The 22,790-nt window shown below is 43.9% G+C and overlaps 1 protein-coding gene across 2 annotated transcripts in view; it reads right to left on the bottom strand.

Moving 5' to 3' along the window:
• The window catches only part of NBAS (NBAS subunit of NRZ tethering complex), a 215,911-nt gene that overhangs the window by 170,678 nt on the left and 22,443 nt on the right, over positions 1-22,790 (bottom strand). For both annotated transcript variants that reach the window (XM_066611939.1, XM_066611948.1), the window contains exons 10-16: positions 19,839-19,983; positions 18,012-18,077; positions 14,684-14,812; positions 7,329-7,392; positions 3,762-3,955; positions 1,970-2,227; positions 821-946 (exon numbers count right to left, since the gene is read on the bottom strand). In XM_066611939.1, the coding sequence (XP_066468036.1) occupies positions 821-946; positions 1,970-2,227; positions 3,762-3,955; positions 7,329-7,392; positions 14,684-14,812; positions 18,012-18,077; positions 19,839-19,983 (982 nt within the window). The remainder of the gene's footprint in view (positions 1-820; positions 947-1,969; positions 2,228-3,761; positions 3,956-7,328; positions 7,393-14,683; positions 14,813-18,011; positions 18,078-19,838; positions 19,984-22,790) is intronic.

Genomic DNA, 22,790 nt, shown 5'->3' with positions numbered 1-22,790 from the left:
AACTTAGAAGGCAGAAACAACCAGAGGACCCAACAACCTCAACATTCAGGCAAATTCATCTGGGAGTAGGCAGGCCTTTACATAGCTGAGTACAAGCTGCACAAAGGCTTTAAAGATTAAAAACAGCACTTTCCCTTTCCTCTATCAATTTATTCTAACCAGGAGACTCACAGTGCAACCCTAACTTATGCTGGAATGGGAAGGCTAGCAGACCTGTTTCATACCCAGCACAAGTTTGAGACTGAAAGTGGCTCAGCCTGGAAAAGGGGAATTGCTTCCCCTTATCCCGGAGAGAGTCGCAGCAGCTTGGATCTGCGCCACCTAAAGAGGTGGTGCAGATCTGAGCAGCTGCCCTGGGCTGTCTGGGAACAGGTTTAGGATCTGGCATAATTGCTGGGTACTGGCCCCAACCCCCCGCTCTCCTGCCGCCCACCCACAGGCCCGCCTACCAACCACCCTCCCCCTGCCCCAGAACACCTTCTCACAGCCCTACCCACACACCAGCCAAGCTCAGCCGGCACAGACACCTCCATCCATCATCGAGGAGGCGCAAATGTGCTTCACAGCACATTTGTGACCCTTCCAGGCCAGCACAAGGATTTTAGGATTGCACTCTCAATTTTAGGATTGCACTCTCAATAAAAGGATTTTAGAATTGCACTCTCAATCTACTGGTCATAATAGATATGCCAACAAACTATTAGATGAAGAGTTTAACTCAGTTCATTTTGCATCACATACTGGGTAACTCTCCTTCACAGACTAAAACACATAACCTAAACATTAACTAACTCCCTCCCAAAAAAAGAAAAGACCATACCAGATAATCCTGAATTGAAGCAATGCTAACAGCCGATTTCCTCCATTGCCTCTGATAGACAAGGTCAGAATCAAGGTCATAAGTTTGAGCTAGTGACAAAGCTTCTCCATATTCTTCATTATCAATCTAAAACAATAAAGGGTACAAAAATTAAAGCTATCCATATGGGTGCCATTACAAGAAAGTCAGCATGATATTTTTTTAAAAACCATCTGTCAGGTTCAATTCTATACAGCCTATTTCAATAAATCAGTAAATTCATGTTATAGCCATTATTCTATCCTTTGTGAGGCAGTCCCAAGTCAAAAACACCACAATTATGCAATGTGTTATCTACACATAATGGACAAGGGGATATATTGCAAGCAAAATATAAGCCAGTGTCCAAGGTACTAAATCTCAATAGCAGAGGTTGAGCAATCTGGGGGAGAGAGAAAAAGATCCTTATTTTTCAAGGCATAACATAATGTGCTTTGGATGTTCAGAAAAATATCTCCCCATAGAAGGTGTTTTATTTTCAATGAGAGGATATTTGGATCACATGCGACAAATGAGCAACATCTGCACATTTATTGATCGAAAAAACCAATTGTGTGGAAGAAGCCCATGCCAGACTTCCTCAATTGAGAAGGCATTTTCTGTTCCTGTGCAATGACTTGCAAGTTGCTATTCATGGTACATTATTTACAACCTCCAATTTCCTTCAAAGTACAAGCCTACTGCTAGTGTGAAGACAAAAATAATTAATACAAATTTCTAACACCCAAATCCTAAACACATTTAGGTGGCTGAAAGGAGATTCTCTTTACATCAGTGTGACACGCACTCCAAACCCAAATTCATGTCTCTGAAAATAAGAGTAGATGCAAAAAAAAGGGGGGGGTAATCATGTGTGCTACTCTAAGAAATTTGGAGTTTTTAATTCATTGTTATAGGATTAGTTAAATACAATTTTTTTTTTAAACAAAGAAGTTCACAAAGCAGCTCACTAGGCAAAATAAAGGGTTGCTCTCCCCTTGCTTAAGTGGTGGTAGACAACCACTACTTTAAAAGGTGCAACTTTGTCCTGTTATTAGGAGTAATTAGGTGCTCATATTTTGCAGCAAGTTGTGGGGCAGGACAGTCAAGAGAAGAAAGTTTCGTTCTTACCTTTCTCTGGTACAGCTCCTCTGGAGTCGTGGATCTTAGGTTCACAAGACGATAATTCTTTATAATAGTGCGGGAACGTTTTCGTGGAGGGGCAAACCGCTCCATTTCTGTGACAAAATACAGGCCTTGCTTGAGATAGCCAAAATACCGGGCCTTGGCAGAAGTTTCATCATCCAAATCAGAGTCATCTTCTCCTTCATCTTCATCACCAGGTCTGCTTTCTAAGCGCAACCTCTTTGGAGCCAGCTTCACCTCACACTACAAGGAAAGCAATTCTTACTAAACAGCACCATGTATCACACTTAAGTCTGTAAGGCTTCAGAACACAAAGAGGAAATAAGCAACCACAAATCTCAATGGAGCGGGGAACAAAAACCAACATCAGAAAAAAAGATTTCCACTGAACACATCCAGAAATGGCTATATACAAAGCCAATGAACCATTAGCACAATCCCACCACAAACACTTAATATTAAGAATATCTACACACCACTTTTCAACAAAAGATCAAATCAGTTTACAGACAGAATCAAATGATTAAACGGCTCCCTGTTCCAAAAGGGCTCAAAATCTAAAAAGATACAGACCACCACCAGTAAGATGCCACTAGAAGAGACATGGCGCTAGGGTATGTCAATAAGAATACATAGGACCTCATATTTCTTTTTGTGTCATAGTCACTTGACCATAGTCAAGCATATCCCCTTTACCATAACTTTGATGTTGACCCTGGTTCTAAACAAATACGGGCAAAATATCTATCATGTGACATATTCCTGTAGAATCATCCTAATGTTCCTCTAAGTAACAGTTAGCATTGCTAATGATTGTGTAGCCCAGTGCCAAGCTCAAAATGTTGACCCATAAGTGATGTCACAACTGGGCTTTTTAAAAAGTGAAAATTGGGAGGAACCCACCTCCTCCCCCCAGCAGCTCTCCACCCACTTGCTCTGCTGTCTTAGTCAGTGGCATAGCTAACACATCTATCTGCTACCTGGGGTCAAAGAACATTTGTAGCCCCCACCCCCAACAAATCAAATTTAATAAATTAAATAAATTAAAAGTGTGTCCCTGGGTGAAGAGGGATGTTTACTCTCCCCTTGCTAAATATAAGAAGAGCACCACTTGAAAAAGTGCCTTTTTACCCAGTTAGCAGTGGTAACTGTATTATAATGCATGGAAATGAGAGCTGATTCATATTAACTCCTTATTGGTTTCACACTGTATCATGATAATATGTCAATAATATGTCAATAACATAACATGTCATTGGCTCTCAAAATAATCAGTCTCATAGGTCCGTTTTGAGTTAAGAAAATCCACTTTTTGTTGTGTTTTCATTTTCTGGTTAATTGTCCATAACTTTTGATAGAACACAGATATTCCAGTGCAGTTTGTTTCACTGCATTCAGCATTAAATTACCTTTCCAATGATATATAACATGATGGTGTTATTCTTACATATCAATATTTTCACAGTTTTGGTCACTAGTGTCAAGTTCAGCTTGTTGCCCCCCTGAAGCTTGATGCCTGGTGCAGCTGCTACCCCCTGCACTCCTTAGCTATGCCACTGGTTTAAAGTACTTCACTTGGTTTTCCACTAAGGAGTTTTCTACCTTCAACATGGAGGTAACTAATAATAGTACATGTGATTATGCTCATATCACACATGATTATACAAGATTTTATAATTTTAATTCACACACACACACACACACACACACACACACACACACACACACACACACACACACACACACGGTATTTCATACTTTTGCAAGTGCTTCCTACCTCCAAACTCAGAAATCCTCCATCATGAGCTGAGGTGACCTGAGGAGAACTTTCAAACCACTCACAGGATTTCCCTAGCAGGTTTTTCAGTGTTTTCACTGATGACACAGTCAAAGCACCCGAACACCGAGCCAAAATAACAGCATGGTTTGCCCACCAGTTGATATCTATCAGCGGGTAGTACGATTCCTTGTCTGGAGGAGGGAGATGGAGAGGGAAAGAGGAAGGATTTCAAGCAATATTGCAAAAACTAGAGTAGCTTCAAATATTTAACAGAATTCACTTGAGAGTCCAACTTTACCAACAATATATCACCACCACATAGAGCTTCGCTCCACTGAGTTTTTATGGTAGTATTTTAATTAAAGTCATCTCTGAATTAACAAAAGCAAAACTGAATAATTAAAGATTCCAGCCGAAGATTTTTTCCAAGCAATATTTTTAAAATGTTGCAGCTCAAGTGTACTAGGCAGATCTACTCATACCAAGCAGGATGGATTTTTAAAAATGGATGAGAGATATGGTCTTATTGCTCCTCAGGCCAATTGCGAGACAATCTCCTTGGCACATGCTCCGAGCATTATTCACAGAATCCAGATGAAGCTATAATCAGCTGGGAAAGTGTCATAAGTAAGAGTGAGAAAGGAAAGAAGGTGATATCCCTTCACCCAAGAGGAATAAAATATCCATAAAGCTGCACTATGAAAGTGACTTCTGCTTAGACTGTAGAATCTGCACAGTGCAGAAAAATGTGGTTAAGTGAGGGTCAGCAACACACAAAAGAATCTCTTACTCCCATGTCCTGAAATTTCCTGGACATGAGATTTACATCCTATGCATGTTTACTTAGAAAGTACATTCCATTGACTTCAGTGGGTCTTACTCCCAGAAATCATGTATTGCAGGGATGGCCAAACTGTGGCACGCGAGCCACATGCGGCTCTTTGAAACATAATGTGCAACTCTCAGAAACATGTCGGCAAAGCTCCTTACTGCATCACAATTAATATAAAAGGTCAAACAGAAATTTTCAAGCTTTATAATTACCAGGTATAAACTGAGAGTCCACTGGAGCAAAAAATAACTTTAATGTTCATGGTGAGTAAATATATTTAAGAATTTTAATGCTTCTTAAATATTGCGACTCTCAAACATTTTCTCTTGTGGCTCTCAAAGATCTGAAGTTTCACATGTGGCTCTTCGGCAAGTTTGGCCACCCCTAATATATGCGTAGAATCGCCTCATTTCACACAGGAACCAAATTTAGAGCAGATTTCAACCGAGTTAGGTATAGCATAGATCCCAGAGACCCAAGTTGAGCCTCTCCTTTTCCATGGACTCATTGTACTGCCCTGGCCATTTTTCACCCTCAGTATCCTAGCTCTAAAGAATAATGGCATAATACTGGCTTTCCTTAATGGGAACCATAAAGACAAGATTGGAAAAGAATATTTTGTTCTCTCTCCAGACTGACAGAGTCCTGACTCTCTGACTCATCAATTTACCTCCAATTTCCCCTTAAGCCAGAAAGCTGAAATTTGGCATGTTTCTCTATTATGGATCACTAATAAAACTGCATCATGAGACAGACTGTGTTTTATGTAGCAAATAGTAAAAGCACCCACGCAGTGTCCAACTGATACAGTGATAGATGCAGATCAGACAGTAAACTATCCTGTTCAGTTCCTTAAACATTGAATTCCCTAGGAATGCCAGCACATTGTCTTAAAGGTTGGTGTACTGGCAATATTATGACATTATTTGCACAACCATTCCCACATTACTAAGTACAGGTGGAGCCTATTTATCCGCGTTAGTTCCATTCCGTGACTCTGCGCGATTAACAAAAAACGCGTTGTGCTAAATTCCATAGAGTTACACAAATATACTGCAGCCTGATACTTACGGATGGAAGGAAACTAAAGCAGATATTACCAATCCCCTCCCATCCGCTCCGTACTCAGCCCTCCCCGTTGCCAGCTGCCTGGCTTCTTTCATAGTTGGGATGCTGATCTTTTAAGAGTCCAGCCCTATGCGTTTCTACTCAGAAGTAAGCCCCATTGTAGTCAATGGGGCTTACTCCCAGGAAAGTATGGAGAGGATTGTAGGCTATATCTCATGCTTTGCTTGGTGGGAAGGCTTGCTTGTGTTAGTGATTGCCCGTACCATCTCAATGGGGGGGGGGAGGGGGAATTTGGCAAACACTCCCTGGGTTTTTTAAAGCAATCCCCTTTGTTGCTACCACACCTGCCCCTGTGCATGTGTGAGTGTGTGTGACAGAGCGCTCCACCTTGCTGCACATGTTCTGGCTACAGAGATTTTTGCCCCCCCCCTTTCCTCTTCAGCCTCTTTGCTGGCTCAGGGGCTCCAGGAGTGTTACTGTTCCTTTGTAAGGGGAACTTCTTCCAGGGCTATTTATCTGCCTAGGTGAGGCAGAGCCTTTTTGTAGTGTTTTGGGCTGCCTGGAAATGGATCGAGATGCTAGCACAGGGCAGAGGAGTCAAAGGTGTGTGTGACGTTTGGTTTCCCCACCCCATTCGTGTTGAGACAAATCTGTGTCTCAAAGATTAAAAAAATCCGTGGATAAATAGGCTGCACCTGTACATGCTTCTGTGTACACAATCTTGACATGCACCACCAATCATATATGATGGTGGTCCTGCCAAACTCACCAGGCTAGTTTCTTTCCCTCCTTGAGCCAGTTAACCCACACTTCACACACTTTTGGCAGCTAGCTGCCTTCCTCCTGCTCTCCCTGGTCCCGCAAGGTTTTCTGGAGCACTAAAGAGCTGCTGCAAGGCATACTGGGTTGTGACCTGGCAGCTATTAGCAGTTGTCCGGCAACAACCATAAGAACATAACGTAACATAAGAACAGCCCCACTGGATCAGGCCATAGGCCCATCTAGGCCAGCTTCCTGTATCTCACAGCGGCCCATCAAATGCCCCAGGGAGCACACCAGATAACAAGAGACCTCATTCTGGTGCCCTCCTGCTAAAACTGAGTGTTGGGAGAGTTAGAACAGACAAAAGAAAATATTTCTTTACTCAGCGTGTGGTTGGTCTGTGGAACTCCTTGCCACAAGATGTGGTGATGGCATCTGCCTGGACGCCTTTAAAAGGGGATTGGACAAGTTTCTGGAGGAAAAATCCATTATGGGTTACAAGCCATAATGTGCATGTACAACCTCCTGATTTTAGAAATGGGCTATGTCAGAATGCCAATGAGCCTAATGATGGGGTTTGCAGAATGGATCCCCAGCAGTAAGTGGCGCATACCAGTATAACATTAATATGGAAGCAATTCTTAGTTTTGCTGTACACAGAAATAGAAAACAGAGATATGCACACATTGCTCATACTTTTCAGAATAAAGGACAATGAGCCGGTCCCCTTTTTTACAATACTCCAAGGTGGAAAGAGGATGCACATTAGCACTGGTTTCTCAGAATGTACAAAGCAACCCTAAGAGTCACCATTTCAACGTTAGCCCTTATATTCTTTGGTAAACTTAAGCTGCTATGCTGACAAAATCATAACTACCTCCACTATGGACTATGGCACCAACCTTTAATTTTCCTTCGTTTTTCAAGAGAGAGTTTCCATTCTGGCTTGATTTCATCATAACCTGGCTAAAACGAAGAGACAATATTCCAGTTAGGCATTTGAGCCATAAGTATCTAGAACAGTGGTTCTCACACATATAGCACTGGAGCAGAATGAGACTCTGTCAGGATCTGCCGGAAGTGATGGCATGACCAGAAGTGACATCATCAAGCAGGAAAATTTTTAACTATCCTAGGCTGCAATCCTACCCACACTTACCCAGGAGTAAGTTTCCTTTACTATCATTGTTAAAAGAATATACATAGTAGTTTTAGTACAGGTCTGTAACATTTCCCGAAATGCAGTCACATATCATGGTAGCATCAAGTCAAACATATTAAAAATAGAACACTGAACTGAATGGGGACCAACCTGAAATTGTCTTGCAACCCACCTGGTGGGTTCCAACCCACAGTTTGAGAAACATTGATCTAGAAGGTATAGTGCATTATTTCTGTATTATGACAGCTTTCAGCAAATAAGATACCTTTTTTTTTTTTTTTTTTGCTTTGTCATACCAGAATTGTGTAATGGAAGGCAAAATTTCCAGCAAAAGCAACCTGTATTAAAAACACAATGGAAAGTTCCTGCACAGCATTAACTGTTCAAGATAAGTTGTTCTACTGAATGATTACCTCCACTGAACCGAGCACTTCTAAGAAGGAAGCTTATTCATTCAGGCAATAAAGGAAGGCCCCCATATCCACGTTTCAATTATTCATGAATATGCAGATATGGGAGCCCCCTGCATGCCCATTAACATTTTTAAAGCTTTTTTAAAGCTTAGAGGAGTGAAATTCTTCTTGCATAAACAGAGTGCTATAAGCCTACTGGCTTGTAGAGCCTTGGAGGCGACTTCCCAGCAGCTAGAAAAAACTCCAGGGAGGTCAAAAGTACTACTTTCACTTCCTGCAACCTCCTTCAATTTTTCCCCCCCAAGTATTCTGGCTGTTTGGTGGTAACCCCCAAGTCTCTATAAGTCTGTATAAGTAAAAAGAATTTCACCCTAGTAAGTTTTAAAAATGCATAAATTGGGGCATGGAGGGAGACTTCTGCAAAAATACCCAACATGGACACAGACACATGCATGTAGCTGTATGCATATATCCCCTACAAAATGCATGGTGGTATTAGAAGTGCATTCTAACATCAAGAATGTTTTGGCTCAATTGTCATGAAAACAAGCACATCTTTCCTCCATTTAGCAGAGGATGACCAGATACAATGGATGACCCAAAGCCAATGCCCTTAAACATTGTATAGAAGAGGGAATTTTGGCAGGTGCAGCTCAACATAAGAACAGCCCCACTGGATCAGGCCATAGGCCCATCTAGTCCAGCTTCCTGTATCTCAAATGCCCCAGGGAGCACACCAGATAACAAGAGACCTCATCCTGGTGCCCTGCCTTGCATCTGGCATTCTGACATAACCCATTTCTAAAATCAGGAGGTTGCGCATACACATCATGGCTTGTACCCCGTAATGGATTTTTCCTCCAGAAACTTGTCCAATCCCCCTTTAAAGGCGTCTCGGCTAGATGCCAGCACCACATCCTGTGGCAAGGAGTTCCACAAACCGACCACACGCTGAGTAAAGAAATATTTTCTTTTGTCTGCCCTAACCCTCCCAACACTCAATTTTAGTGGATGTCCCCTGGTTCTGGTGTTATGTGAGAGTGTAAAGAGCATCTCCCTATCCACTCTGTCCATCCCCTACATAATTTTGTATGTCTCAATCATGTCCCCCCTCAGGCGTCTCTTTTCTAGGCTGAAGAGGCCCAAACGCCCAACATGGAAGGGTTTAAAAAGCTGCACCTGCCAAAATTCCCTGTTCTATACAATGATTAAAGACAGACACACTCTGTCCTCCTTTGTATCTGGTCACCCTGATTTTGCACGAAATACTTCACATCTGTATTAACTATGCAGCATAACATTAGTTCTGATTAGCCCCTTGGACTGTACATTCAACTCTTAGTAGTGCAAGAACTCTGGTATTTCACTATACAAAAACAGTGCACAATATCCAAGATTCTCTCACAAGTCCATTAGGCTGGTTTCTTACAGATCTGTGTAGCTGACCTGTTCTGGGCTTCACCCTCCCACAAATCTTATCCAGCAGAGTAAGACCTAACTGAAGTTTTCTTGATTTGGCACTGTGAAACCTTTTCCTGCAAGCATCTCTAGATGGCTACATCTATTTCGTTGCAATTCCCAGATGTGGCACTGTTACTAGGTTCTAACAAGTTAAACCAGGGGTGTCAAACTCATTCCATGCCAAGGGCCGAATGGCATTCATAATGCCTGCTGAGGGCCAGAAGTGATATAATTAGGCAGGAAGTGATGTCATTAAACAACTCATAACCAAAAATAAGCACTTTTTCTCACTTAGGAATTCATTAACTACAAATGACAGAAGAGAAAACACGCAAATCTTGATCATATTTCAAGATATGGGAGAGCCCAATTTTCGTGGTGGCTGCCCTTTTAGCAGTTAACACCTCAGCACTGCTCAGCAGCTGAGAGCCTGAGGGCTGGATAAAAAGCTTTTGCGGGCCACATCTGGCCCCCGGGCCTTATGTTTGACACCCCTGAGTTAAACCATTTTTGTACAACAAGATCCTATTTCAGCATCAGAGCCTGGACTGGGCCCCTCCAGCACTAGCATTCTATAAACCACTGGTGAAGACCTATAGGCAAGTTATGCCTTCTGATACCTTCCTGATAGGCACAGGAAGGTATCAGAACCCGGGATCAGAGAAAAGTGGAGGAATTTGCACAAGCACTTGAGGAATCTCTTCCAGGCCCGGCCGACGCAAACGCATCCAACAGATGGGAACATTTCAAGAATACCGTTTACAACACCGCCTTGTCCATATTCGGCAAGAAGACCAACAAGGCGGCAGACTGGTTTGAAGCCCACTCTGAGGAGTTGACGCCAGTCATTGAGGAAAAGAGGAGAGCTCAAGCAGCATACAAGGCCTGTCCCAGTGAGCGCAACCTGCAGGTCCTCCAAACTGCTCGCAGCAAAGTCCAACAGACTGCCAGGAGATGTGCTAACGACTACTGGCTCCAGCTCTGTTCCGAGATACACATAGCAGCTGACATGGGCAAGAAGACCAACAAGGCGGCAGACTGGTTTGAAGCCCACTCTGAGGAGTTGACGCCAGTCATTGAGGAAAAGAGGAGAGCTCAAGCAGCATACAAGGCCTGTCCCAGTGAGCGCAACCTGCAGGTCCTCCGAACTGCTCGCAGCAAAGTCCAACAGACTGCCAGGAGATGTGCTAACGACTACTGGCTCCAGCTCTGTTCCGAGATACAGATAGCAGCTGACACGGGCAACATCAAGCGGATGTATGATGGTATCAAGCAGGCCCTAGGTCCAACACAGAAGAAAATTGCCCCTCTGAAGTCTGCCACAGGCGAGGTCATCCAGGATCGGGCGCAGCAGATGGAACGCTGGGTGCAGCACTACTCTGAGCTATATTCCAGAGAAAATGTAGTCACCGAAGAAGCACTGAACAACATTGAGTGCCTGCCTGTACTGGAAGAGCTTGACAGTGAACCAACCCTAGAAGAACTTCACGTGGCCCTGGACTCCCTTGCCTTTGGCAAGGCACCTGGAAAAGACAGCATCCCTGCTGAAGTCCTAAAATGCTGCAAAGAGATCATCGTCACTGAGCTGCATGAAATCCTCTGTCTCTGCTGGAGAGAAGGTGGAGTACCTCAAGACATGAGGGATGCAAACATCATCACGCTGTACAAGAACAAAGGTGACAGGGGTGACTGCAACAACTACCGCGGCATCTCTCTCCTTAGCGTTGTAGGAAAGCTGTTTGCCCGAGTTGTACTAAAGAGGCTCCAGGTACTTGCAGAGAGCGTCTATCCAGAATCGCAGTGTGGATTCCGAGCCAACAGGTCCACCACTGATATGGTATTCTCCCTTAGACAACTGCAGGAGAAATGCAGGGAACAACGACAGCCACTCTTTATAGCCTTCATAGATCTCACAAAGGCTTTCGACCTGGTCAGCAGAGACGGCCTCTTCAAGATTCTCCCCAAGATTGGATGTCCACCCAGGCTCCTCAGCATCATCAGATCTTTCCACAAGGACATGAAGGGCACTGTTGTCTTCGATGGCTCCACATCAGACCCTTTTGACATCCGAAGCGGAGTGAAGCAGGGCTGTGTTCTTGCACCAACCTTGTTTGGGATTTTCTTCGCTGTCCTGCTGAAGCAGGCCTTTGGAACTGCAACAGAAGGCATCTATCTCCGGACCAGATCAGACGGAAAGCTCTTCAACCTCTCCAGACTGAGAGCAAAATCCAAAGTCCAGCTGAAATGTCTGCGTGACTTCCTCTTTGCCGACGATGCAGCTGTCACTACCCACTCTGCCAAAGATCTCCAGCAGCTCATGGATCGTTTTAGCAAGGCCTGCCAAGATTTTGGACTGACAATCAGCCTGAAGAAAACACAGGTCATGGTTCAGGATGTGGACTCATCTCCCTGCATTACAATCTCTGAGCATGAACTGGAGGTTGTCCATGACTTTGTGTACCTTGGCTCAACGATCTCCGACACTCATTCTCTTGATACCGAGCTAAACAAGCGCATCGGTAAAGCAGCTACCACGTTTTCCAGACTCACAAAGAGAGTCTGGTCCAACAAGAAGCTGACGGAACATACCAAGATCCAGGTCTACAGAGCTTGCGTCCTGAGTACACTTCTGTACTGCAGCGAGTCATGGACTCTTCGCTCACAACAGGAGAGGAAACTGAGCGCTTTCCACATGCGCTGCCTCCGACGCATCCTCGGCATCACCTGGCAGGACAAAGTTCCAAACAACACAGTCCTGGAACGTGCTGGAATCCCTAGCATGTATTCACTGCTGAAACAGAGACGCCTGCGTTGGCTTGGTCATGTCGTGAGAATGGATGATGGCCGGATCCCAAAGGATCTCCTCTATGGAGAACTCGTGCAAGGAAAGCGCCCTACAGGTAGACCACAGCTGCGATACAAGGACATCTGCAAGAGGGATCTGAAGGCCTTAGGGATGGACCTCAACAAGTGGGAAACCCTGGCCTCTGAGCGGCCCGCTTGGAGGCAGGCTGTGCAGCATGGCCTTTCCCAGTTTGAAGAGACACTTTGCCAACAGTCTGAGGCTAAGAGGCAAAGAAGGAAGGCCCATAGCCAGGGAGACAGACCAGGGACAGACTGCACTTGCTCCCGGTGTGGAAGGGATTGTCACTCCCGGATTGGCCTTTTCAGCCACACTAGACGCTGTGCCAGAACCACCTTTCAGAGCGCGATACCATAGTCTTTCGAGACTGAAGGTTGCCAATACAAGGCACAGGTCAAGACAATTACCAACAGTGCTAATAACTTACTCCAATTTTAATATATTCTTTGGGATATAAGAATTCCTTTTGTTTTATTGGAAAGAACAAGGAAGGGGGGGAAACATGCACGCGCACATACAGTGGGAGTGAAGGCTGCTGGATTCCACAGAATAGAATATCACACAAGCTGAAAGACTGCTTTTACATCTTCTGTACTGTGAGTACAGGCACTTTGCAGGTATAACAAAGCTGCCCCCTCCACGCAATTTACATTGTCAAGAAGATGACCACAGTATAACACACAAAGCATCTTCCTGGATTCAGTTTCAGAGGCCTTAAGAATCCAGGTTTTTAATACATGCAAAATCCATCCTGGATTGCCCCAAATGCTTCCTCTTGACCACCACCACCCCATTTAAGAAGACTCAAACATAATTCCAAAGCCAAAAATAAAATTTTCAACAAACATTTATTATATCTGTGTTGACAGCAATTCTTAGATATTAAAAAGGACCACTGCTAAGTAACATCACAAGAACACTACTAGTTCATTGTTTTTCAGTTTTAAATTGATCTCATCTTTCAACAGATTCTTGTATTATTAAAAACTCCTTTTTATATTTCTGCTAAAAATTGCAGAGAGTGACGCTAGTACAGCAAAAGAGATAAATAGGGTGAGAAAATCGGGGGAGGGAAAGGGTGGCACTCTCAAGTTTTATTCCATGCACAGAGAAAGACCCATTTGCACAAAGGGGAAAGAGCAATTTTCACCAAGGTCCCTCTACGTCACAAGTATCTACACTTGAGGGTCCTACACTACTCAAGAACAAATCAGGGAAGCCTACCAGGGCTGAAGAGGGAAGGGGAAAAAAATCCGCAAAAATCAACCACAATTCTGGTACAAACAGAGCTTCAGCTGAAAGAACATGACCTTCGGATACGACTCAAAGATATTACTCTAACCACACATATACTACTTTGAATTTAACTCCACAATTAAAAACAACAACACAAGATATAGCAGAAAATATTTTTTCTACCAACCAAGAGGGAGGGGATGTTAATATTTACACCATTAGTATGAACCAAATGGACTGACTTCAAATCCAAAAGGTGAAAAGTCTACCAGAAATCTAACAATATGTTCCCCACATCCTTTAAAATTTTAGTTGTTTAACATAAAGCCCAAACCTAACCCATGCTGGAACAGGGAGGCCAGTTGGTCTGCCCTGTATCCAGAGTGGGCTTAGGGCTGCCTGTGACTCAGCCCTGGGGCAAGGGGAATTCATTCCCCTTACCCTGGGTAACAACGCAGCAGCCCCAATGGGACTACTCAGATCTGAGCGGCCCAGAGATGCGCAGGGTCATCTGAGAGTGGGGTTAGGATTGCCAAATCCTGCCCCACCCCCCACTCAGCCCCGACCCACCCACAGGGCCACCCACCCTCCCCCCAGCCCAGAACACCTCCATTCTGCACTATCCCCATCCTTCCCAGATCCTCACGCTGGCCCAACATGTCAGGTGTGGACCTACTTTTCCACTAGCACAATGGTGCTGGAGGTGGCCTCCTGACTCCTGAGGAAGCACAAAAGTGCCTTACAGCACTTTCACAACACCTCTGGGCTGGTTTGCACTGAGACTTGCACCAGAGCAAAGGCTGCTTTGAATTGCACCCACAGACAGATACATATTTCAAAGCAGCCAACATAGGGCTGTCACTCAGTTAAAGACATTTCAGGTAACTGATCCAAATACATGTGATTAATTCAGTTCAACTCTGCATATAAATTAAACAGTTTTGAAGTAGAAAATCCTACTTTTTTCTTGCAGGTACATGCATATGTCATACTCGATTCATATATCACATCTTTTGCACACAAAAATATTTCAAGTGGCCTCAGATCCCATATAGATTTCCATTTGTACATACAAGGTATAAGCAGAACTTAGCTTTTAGGAACTATTTAACAGTCACAAACCTGGTCACTTTGTTCCCATTCCCCTTGTTGTCTGAGGGAGGGTATTCCCCATATAGTTAATTTTCCAGAAAAGTGAATAGCCACCAGGCGAGTGCCATCTGGAGAAAGGCTCATCTTGAAAATGCCATCCTGCCCAATATTTAAGTAAGCAAGAAAAACAAAAATGATTGTCTTTAGTAGTAGCCTCACCAGTCCTCAGCAATGTCTCTTTCATTTTCAATACATCCTTTCATTGCATGGTTCTCCTTTTCAGTTTTATAACATGCGTATGTTATGCAAGGATCATTCACATCAGTACAGCATAGAGCCATCAGAGACATTCACAATTCTCAAGCCCAGGAAACAGACTGATCTTCATACATCGCATCACTGTCAGCTCTACCTCCCCATGAAGTCTATACAATTTTTCAAACTCCTAATTCTCTGTCACTCCTTGCTGGGAAAGAAAGCTTGGACTCAGCTTTGGAGAAAATACTTAAATACATTCATAACTGGAATTGAATGACCATGCTTGGGGAAAAACAAATCCTTCAGTTCTGCAGGACCAAGATTGATGAAACCCACCCACACTTAGCTGGTCCTTTCACACCTTGAATTTCAGTTAGTAGCATCATTAATTCATAGCTTTACCTAGTGAAGTTGGCTTTCCCTGAAGGAAAGGGCCTTAGGACCCAATCCTATCCAACTTTCCAGTGCTGATGCAGCCAGGCCAACAGGGCGTGCACTGCATCCTGCAGTGGGGGAATAGAAGTCATGAAGACTTCCTCAAGGTAAGGGAATGTTTGTTCTCTTAACTCGGGGCAACACTGCAGCTTCATCAGCACTGATATATTGGTAGCGTTGGGCCCTTAGTCATTAACACCAGAAAAATCCTGCTAGATCAGGTCAAAGGCTTATCTTGTCTAGCATCCCGTTTCCCACAGTGGCCCATCAGCTGCCTCTGAAAAATGTCATGGGCAGTGGTTTTTAAAACACATGTGTGAGGACACAGTTTCGGGGCCCGTGGTGCAACCATACAATTCATGGTGAAAAGAACAGAGACAAAGGTGAAGATTATTATTATTATTAACAGTATTTATATACCGCTTTTCAACTAAAGTTCACAAAGCGGTTTACACTAAATTTGTGTAAAGCACTAAATTTACTAAAAGCGCTCAAAAACAAAAACAAAAAAGGGAGGTTCCACCGGATCTAACTGAGTTAGCTCAGTCACGCTTATTCTAGACCACTGGTTCCCAACCTGTGGTCCGGGCACCACAGGTGATCCATGAGACCCTGAGAAGTGGTCCATGAGATCTCAAAAAAAAAGCACCTTGGATCACTTCAAGCATCTTGCTGAGCGAGTGCTCCCCCACAGAACACCAGAGAGGGTGGAGAACAGACTGTCTAGCTGTGAATGAAGTGCCAGCTGTGGCTGTGGGCAATCTATTCTCTGCCATCTCTGGAAGCCCATGGGGGGGGGCACTTGCTTAGCAGACACTTCCCCACAAACACCAAAGAGAGCAGAGAATGAACCCCTTGCAGCCACAGCTGGCAACAAAAGCAGAAATTCATAAATCTTCTCTATAAATAATAAATCTAATAAATCTTCTCTAATTATTATAAATTTAACTTCATTTTTTCTGTGCAGGGGATAGGATGGGGATTTCATGTGATCCACAATAATTCCAATTTTTGCCTCAGTGGTCCACGAGATCCTGACTGTTCGGAACCATTGTTCTAGACAGGAATCTACAGTTCACATTCACACAACAATGGAGCCCTAAAGAAAGTGGGAAAGGAAGAGAAACAGAGGGAGACGAGACAAACATCTTAGAAGGAGAAGGCTTCTCACATGCAGAAAGAAAAGGTAAAATTTGGGGGTTGCAAACAGGGAAGAGAAAGGGGAAATCAATGGGGATGGAGACAAAAAGGTTCAGGCAGTGTGAAAATGCTGCAGCTGCCTTTCTTTGGCAGAAGGAAGGAGGGTAAGGTGCTGAGAGAGAAGTTTAGCTGAACAATCCCACACTGGTTTCAGCAGCTTCAGAAGCACTCAGAGAGAAGGAAGGATAAAAGGGGGAAAAGGTTGCAATCCTGGTTGCCAACTGTCATGGCAATTCACAGACGTAGGCAAGAAAAAGGGTGACTTGACACAGTGCCAGTGGATCATTGCTCCACAAGGATAGCAAGACAGAATTAGCAGGAATGAAGCAATTGGAAAACAAAGAATATAAGGCTCTAAAGCCAAGGGTTTCTATAGGTTTCTGCCCCATAGAAGCCTATGAGATTCATAGGTGGGATGACTCAAACAGGAGGTCCTCTATTGCTAGTCAAGGATCCCTACTGGGTTGGGCTTCTTGTTTGCCCACCCCGTTAAAGGTGCAATAGCTAGACTGAATTATCACTGTCTTGTTCCTAGTCTGAGCTCAATCATGGGGTTGGTGAAATGACACTTTTCCTTTGTTTTCCAAAAGTTTTTCTCCCCAAATTCAATAGTCTAGAGCAGGGGTGCCCAAACCCCGGCCCGGGGGCCACTTGCGGCCCTCAAGGTCTCTCTATGTGGCCCTCAGGGAGCCCCTGGCCTCCAATGAGCCTCTGGCCCTCCAGAGATTTGTTGGAGCCCACACTGGCCCAATGCAACTGCTCTCAGCGTGAGGGCAACTCTTTGGCCTCTCGAGTGAGCTGTGGAATGAGGGCTTCCTCCACTGCTTGTTGTTTCACGTCTGTGATGCAGTAGCAGCAGGAAAGGAAAGGCCAGCCTTGCTTTGTGCAAGGCCTTTTATAGGCCTTGAACTACTGCAAGACCTTCATTCATTCATATAAGTTCATCTTTAATATATTCATTTATGTAAATTTATTCAAATTTGAAATGTAAATTAATTTGGCCCCTGACACGGTGTCAGAGAGATGATGTGGCCCTCCTGCCAAAAACTTTGGACACCCCTGGTCTAGAGAGATGGTCATGGCCAACAAAATACCAACAAGCTCAGTTCAAATTTGGAACATTCCCTTAAATAGATCAGTTAAGGAGGGAGGGGAAGAACTGATTACACAGCTGAATTAAAAGCTGTGTGTCTCCTGCATGTCTTGAATTAAAGGAAACAAATAGAAACAAAAAAATACTGACCATGTAACAATAGCCCACAAGGGGGAGATTGAAGACATCCCCTCTCACACTATTTCTCATCTACATCTAGTTTTCAGAGGCACACTGCCTCTGAACCTGGAGGTAGCATGGTTTGAATGCCCCATATAGACTACCACAGGATGCTCCATAGAATTGACACTGTTTGTGACAGGTATTGCATAAAAAGTACTTCGTAATCACACACACACACCCCTTCATTACCTGCTCCCTTCCTTGTCTACTGTAAAGTTTGAGATTCATAAACTTGAGCAACGATCTTCTCTTGGCCTATTAAAAAACAAACCATATTTAAAATGTGCTTACAATTCTTTTCTCTCAAAAACTAACACAAACCATGGAAGGAGCAAAAAGGCAGTAACGTTTCACTATAATGGGTGTCAAGATTTCAGAGCTGCTCATTTATATGCATAGGCTAGAACATAGATTTTGAGTTTTTGTCAGAGTGATCGTCACAGCAGTATTCTAGTCTCCTCTGAACAGCTAGAATATCATGCAGACTTCTCTGCTACTTTGCTTTTTCTGAGCCAATGGGTGAGTAAGAAGCAAGATAGAGTAAAAGTGGAGACAAAGTCGGACACAGAAAGCAACTGTGTTGATTTTAGATTGCATTCATAGCACAATTCATGGTGCTGATTTTGGTCTATTTAACCATTTCAGACTTGGATCTAGAATCTCCTACAGACTGTCTCTTCCAAACATGATCACAGGGCCACCAAAGAGCAAACATGAGCAAAAGTAAAGAGCAAAAACCCAAGTTTGCCATTCATGCAGCAAGCCCAGACAGTAAAGGTATTTAGAAGAGTGTTTTCAATGCTATTTCCCAATTGAACTCACTTTATCCTGGTCAGTTCCAATATTTTTGTGTAGGCTTTTCAAAAAGGGCATTATATGCAGCATTTTTCCTGAACAGGTGTAACAACAACCATACCAGCATCTATTTTGTCCTGTGTACAGTTGCCATAGCATACATCAGCACTAAAGCAATTTTTACACAAGACAATCAAATGACATGATTGATTGATTTAAATGACTGCATACACCTCGTTTCCTATGTTTGAGGAAAAATGGTATTTATATAAATACCGTTTTCCATTCTGACCTGTGTAGGACAGGTCATGCACAGAATGCAGCCCTTAAGTTGTTTTATTTGGGATGGCGACTATGACTGTGAACAAGCTTTGGAGTCAAGAGTTTTATCAGTTACACTCAGTATGTTTTATTTATGCTACATGGGGGAAAAGTCATTCTCCAGGAGCAGGAATGGGGATGGGGGGTGTGGAGAGACAGCAACAAGTACAAGAAGTCACCAGGTTATATTTTTCCACAGGAAGAAGCCTTGTTTGGGCAAGCAGAGAGAGATGATTTTCGTCAATCAACAAACCATTGGAGGACGTGTTGCCTTTTCTAGCTCTGGCTCAGATTCACAAATGACCACCACAGGCCTAATCATACTGTGCATCGGTGGAACTCAGTGCACATGAAACTTTTAATAAAACAAACAGGACAAGAAACAACTCAACAGCAGTGAATTGGGATAATTTTAAAATGGGTATGTGCACAGTTAATTATCATATACAGGCAGCCCGCGTTATCCACTGGAGTGTTGTTCTCGGAACCCCCGGGGATAAGGAAATTAGCAGATGTTCAAATCCACTGATTTTGGGGGCCCCTTGAAGCCTCCAGAGGTGAAGGGAGCTATGCTGCCCGTGGCCTCTGTGGGCCTCAGAATGGTCGTTTAAGCCAAAAATCGCTGCTTCTGGTTTTATGAAAAAACCAGAAGTAGTGTTTTTCCCACCTAAAAGGCCATTCTGAGGCCTGCAGAAGAAGCAGGTGGTCTTGTGCAGCCTCTCTGGGGCTCAGAACGCCCTCTGGAGGTGATAGGAGCTCAGCTGCCCCCGCTGCCAAAGGGTCCAGGTCTGCCACCTGCAGGTTCAGGGGGACCCATAGATAAGGAAATCCATGGGTTCCGAATCCACACATAACACAGGTAGCCCTGTAACAATGAAAAGGCATTCAAATGTTACTTACTGTCCCAATATCATCTTCGTAACTGGTAACCTGCTTATAATAGGGAGATCCTGAAAGAACTCTCCAAGCCGATAGGCCACAACTACTTGCTTTAGAGTCTCCAGCTCCATCTTCCTCTGTTTCACAGCCACCGATAATCAGAAGTCTGTCACAACAAGATTACACCAAATTTAGTTTTGACATTCTCCCCCTTTGTAGCAATGAGCAATTCTCCTTTTTGAAAGCACCTCAGTGCTTCCCACCTGTGGTAATTTGACACACACCAAATTATTTATACTACACTTAATAATTCTGTCACTTAGACATAACAAATCCCATTACACATTTACTATTAAAGATGCAAAAACCATTGCTCGTAGAAGAGAGAAGAAATTACCAAGTTTACTTTTAAGCATCTAATTCACCACGCAGGCTATTTTTCAAAGTAATTACCTGTTATAATTTTTTTTTTTTCCTTCAGAACTCATCTTCAATTAGGGAGAAAAAAAAAACATGTAGTAGGGAGCAATGGCATTCAATAAATAAGCTACCCAAGTAAAAAGATGAAAGGAAAAGCTAGATGACTCATCTTTGATTTCATTTAGCAATATATTGCCACCTAGTGGCTAAATTAAGTTCATTTTTCCCCCCAGGCAACAGATGAATATTTTCACAGAGTTGCTCTTAAGTATAGAGATAAAAATAATCAAAACATTGTTGATCAGTGTCAGTGCAAAGAGGCATGCTTAGCTGAGGTAGTTCCAGTTACCAGATTGGAAGCCATCATAAGAACTACTGCATTCTTGTTTGGAACACATAATGACACAATAGAACTGAAGTCATTTAAATTAGACATGTTGGTACAAGAGGAGACTGACAGAAAGCAAGTTGATCCTTAAGAATTTAATGGGTCATCCAAAAGCTCCTGTAAGAGTTTTGTTTAAGGTCATTTTTGCCCAGGACAATTACTGCAATGCCTGAAAACAATAAGATATGAGAGAACAAGTAAGATCTAGAATCCCATTCTCAGAGTCTCAAGATGCATATGGAGGAATGAGTGAGGAAGCCCTTTCCCCCTTAGCGCAACTCAAAACTGGCTCCAGGAGTACCTTCAAGCTATATTTAAGGCACAGAAATCCTTTATAAACAGCAGCAAACTTCTCAAGTAGATTAGGTACTCCAGTCAACTTAAGGGAGTTTCATAAATCCCTAAGGGCACAATCCTAACAGGTATTTAGGCTGGCTCAACAGACTTGAGTCATTTCCTGACAGTCACAAATGTGCCATAAAGCACTTTGTGCCACCTCAGGAGTCAGGCAGGTCAGCGTGAGGACACACACACCAGATCCAGACCAACAAAGGGAAAGTTTTCGCTGGCCAAATCATAAGAGTTCTTCAGCCATTCCACCTCTGTCACTATTCAGAAACTGAGAGATTTCGCCATTATTTTGTCTCCAGACTGGTGAGAGAGAAAATCCTCTCTGCACCACCTCACATAGCAGGGATCAACCAAAGGAATACCAGTACAGAATTCACACTTCACTCCATTCCCCCAACCCTGAGGTATTCAATCCCAGCTCTCTAGGGAGGCATGGCTAGCCACCAGGGGCTGTCGTGAGGCCTCTGGGGGAGAGAGGTGGCTGTAGCTGCTCTGCTCAGCTGCGTGTGCTGCCTGCTGACTTGCTGCTTTTCTGTGGCTGTGAACGAGGCAGGTGGGGAGGGCATGTGAAACATGGTGGGGGGAGGTGGGAGAGAAGGCTGGCTAGGCAGCTGCGGAGGTGCTGCATCTCATCAGCACAGGGTGACTCCTGGCAGGCTTCAAACCGGGAGGGAAGAGTAAGTACAGGCAGCGCAGTGCTTTCCTCCGCTTGGGAAGGAGGGAGCCCAGCCTGCTCTTAGTGTCCAAATACCCCAGCCTGCATTCCTCCGTCTTGCCTGGGAGGGAACAGGGGTGGCATCTGCTTGTTGGGGTGTACGTCTGTGAGCAGCGCCCATCTACTTTGGGGGAAGCAATCTTGCTCTGTGTGGCTGCAATCCTTTCCACACTTTCTTGGGAGTAAGCCTCATTGACTAAAATGGGACTTACTTCTGAGTAGACCTACATGGGCTTGGGGTCTGTGTCAGGTTAACCAAGGATCTTCACCTTTCTCTTTTTCCTCCCCCTTCAAAAAAGAAAAAAAGTCACTCTTGATGTCTTTGTCTCCAAAAATTGATTAAAAAATAAAAATACCCATTTCTTTTCAGCCATTCCCTTTTGCCTCCTGCCTCTTTTTTTTTTGGGGGGGGGGGGTTTACTTCCCATGTTGGCTGTTATTGTAAGACAAAAGGCACAATTCTAGCTAGGTCTACTCAGAAGTAAGTCTTATTGTGTTCAATGGGACTTACTCCCAGGAAAGTGAGGTTAGGATTGCAGCCAAACAGTCTCTGGGTCTCAGTTTGTATCAGTCTGCAATTAGCATACACACAAAACAAAGTCTTCCCCTCCCCAGCAAATTCATCACTTCCCCCCTCCCTTTCCAAAACCCTCCAGGTGTGCTGCTAACAAACTCAGGGCACAATCCTAACCAGGTCTACTCAGAAGTAAGTCCTATTTTTTCCAATGGGGCTTACTCTCAGGTATTTGTGGTTAGAACTGCAGCCTCAGAGTGCTGGCAGCTGTTTTTTTGTTTCTAGTGTATAATTATAACACCTTCATCCCCATTTTGGGGCTAACTGTGGTGAGGTGTTGTAATGGGGAGCTGCGGCCAATGACCACAAGGATCAGGGGAGCCAAGGGCCAGAAAAGTTTGAGAACCACTGCCCCAACCTATTTTTATACCAACAGGTATAACTATTCCTCTGATGTTCATAAGACAGGTACTTCCTTTCTGTAGCCTCACTCAGCACAAATCTTTCCCCAGGAAGTTTGGCATCTCTATCACAGATACAAGTGGTTCTCAACCTGTAGGGCTGATCCTCTGGAGGAGCACAAAA

This window comes from Tiliqua scincoides, chromosome 1, assembly GCF_035046505.1.
Source record: "Tiliqua scincoides isolate rTilSci1 chromosome 1, rTilSci1.hap2, whole genome shotgun sequence".
Lineage (NCBI taxonomy): Eukaryota > Metazoa > Chordata > Lepidosauria > Squamata > Scincidae > Tiliqua > Tiliqua scincoides.
The sequence above is the reverse complement of the archived record's forward strand: the minus strand, read 5'-3'. Positions and strand labels throughout refer to the sequence as shown.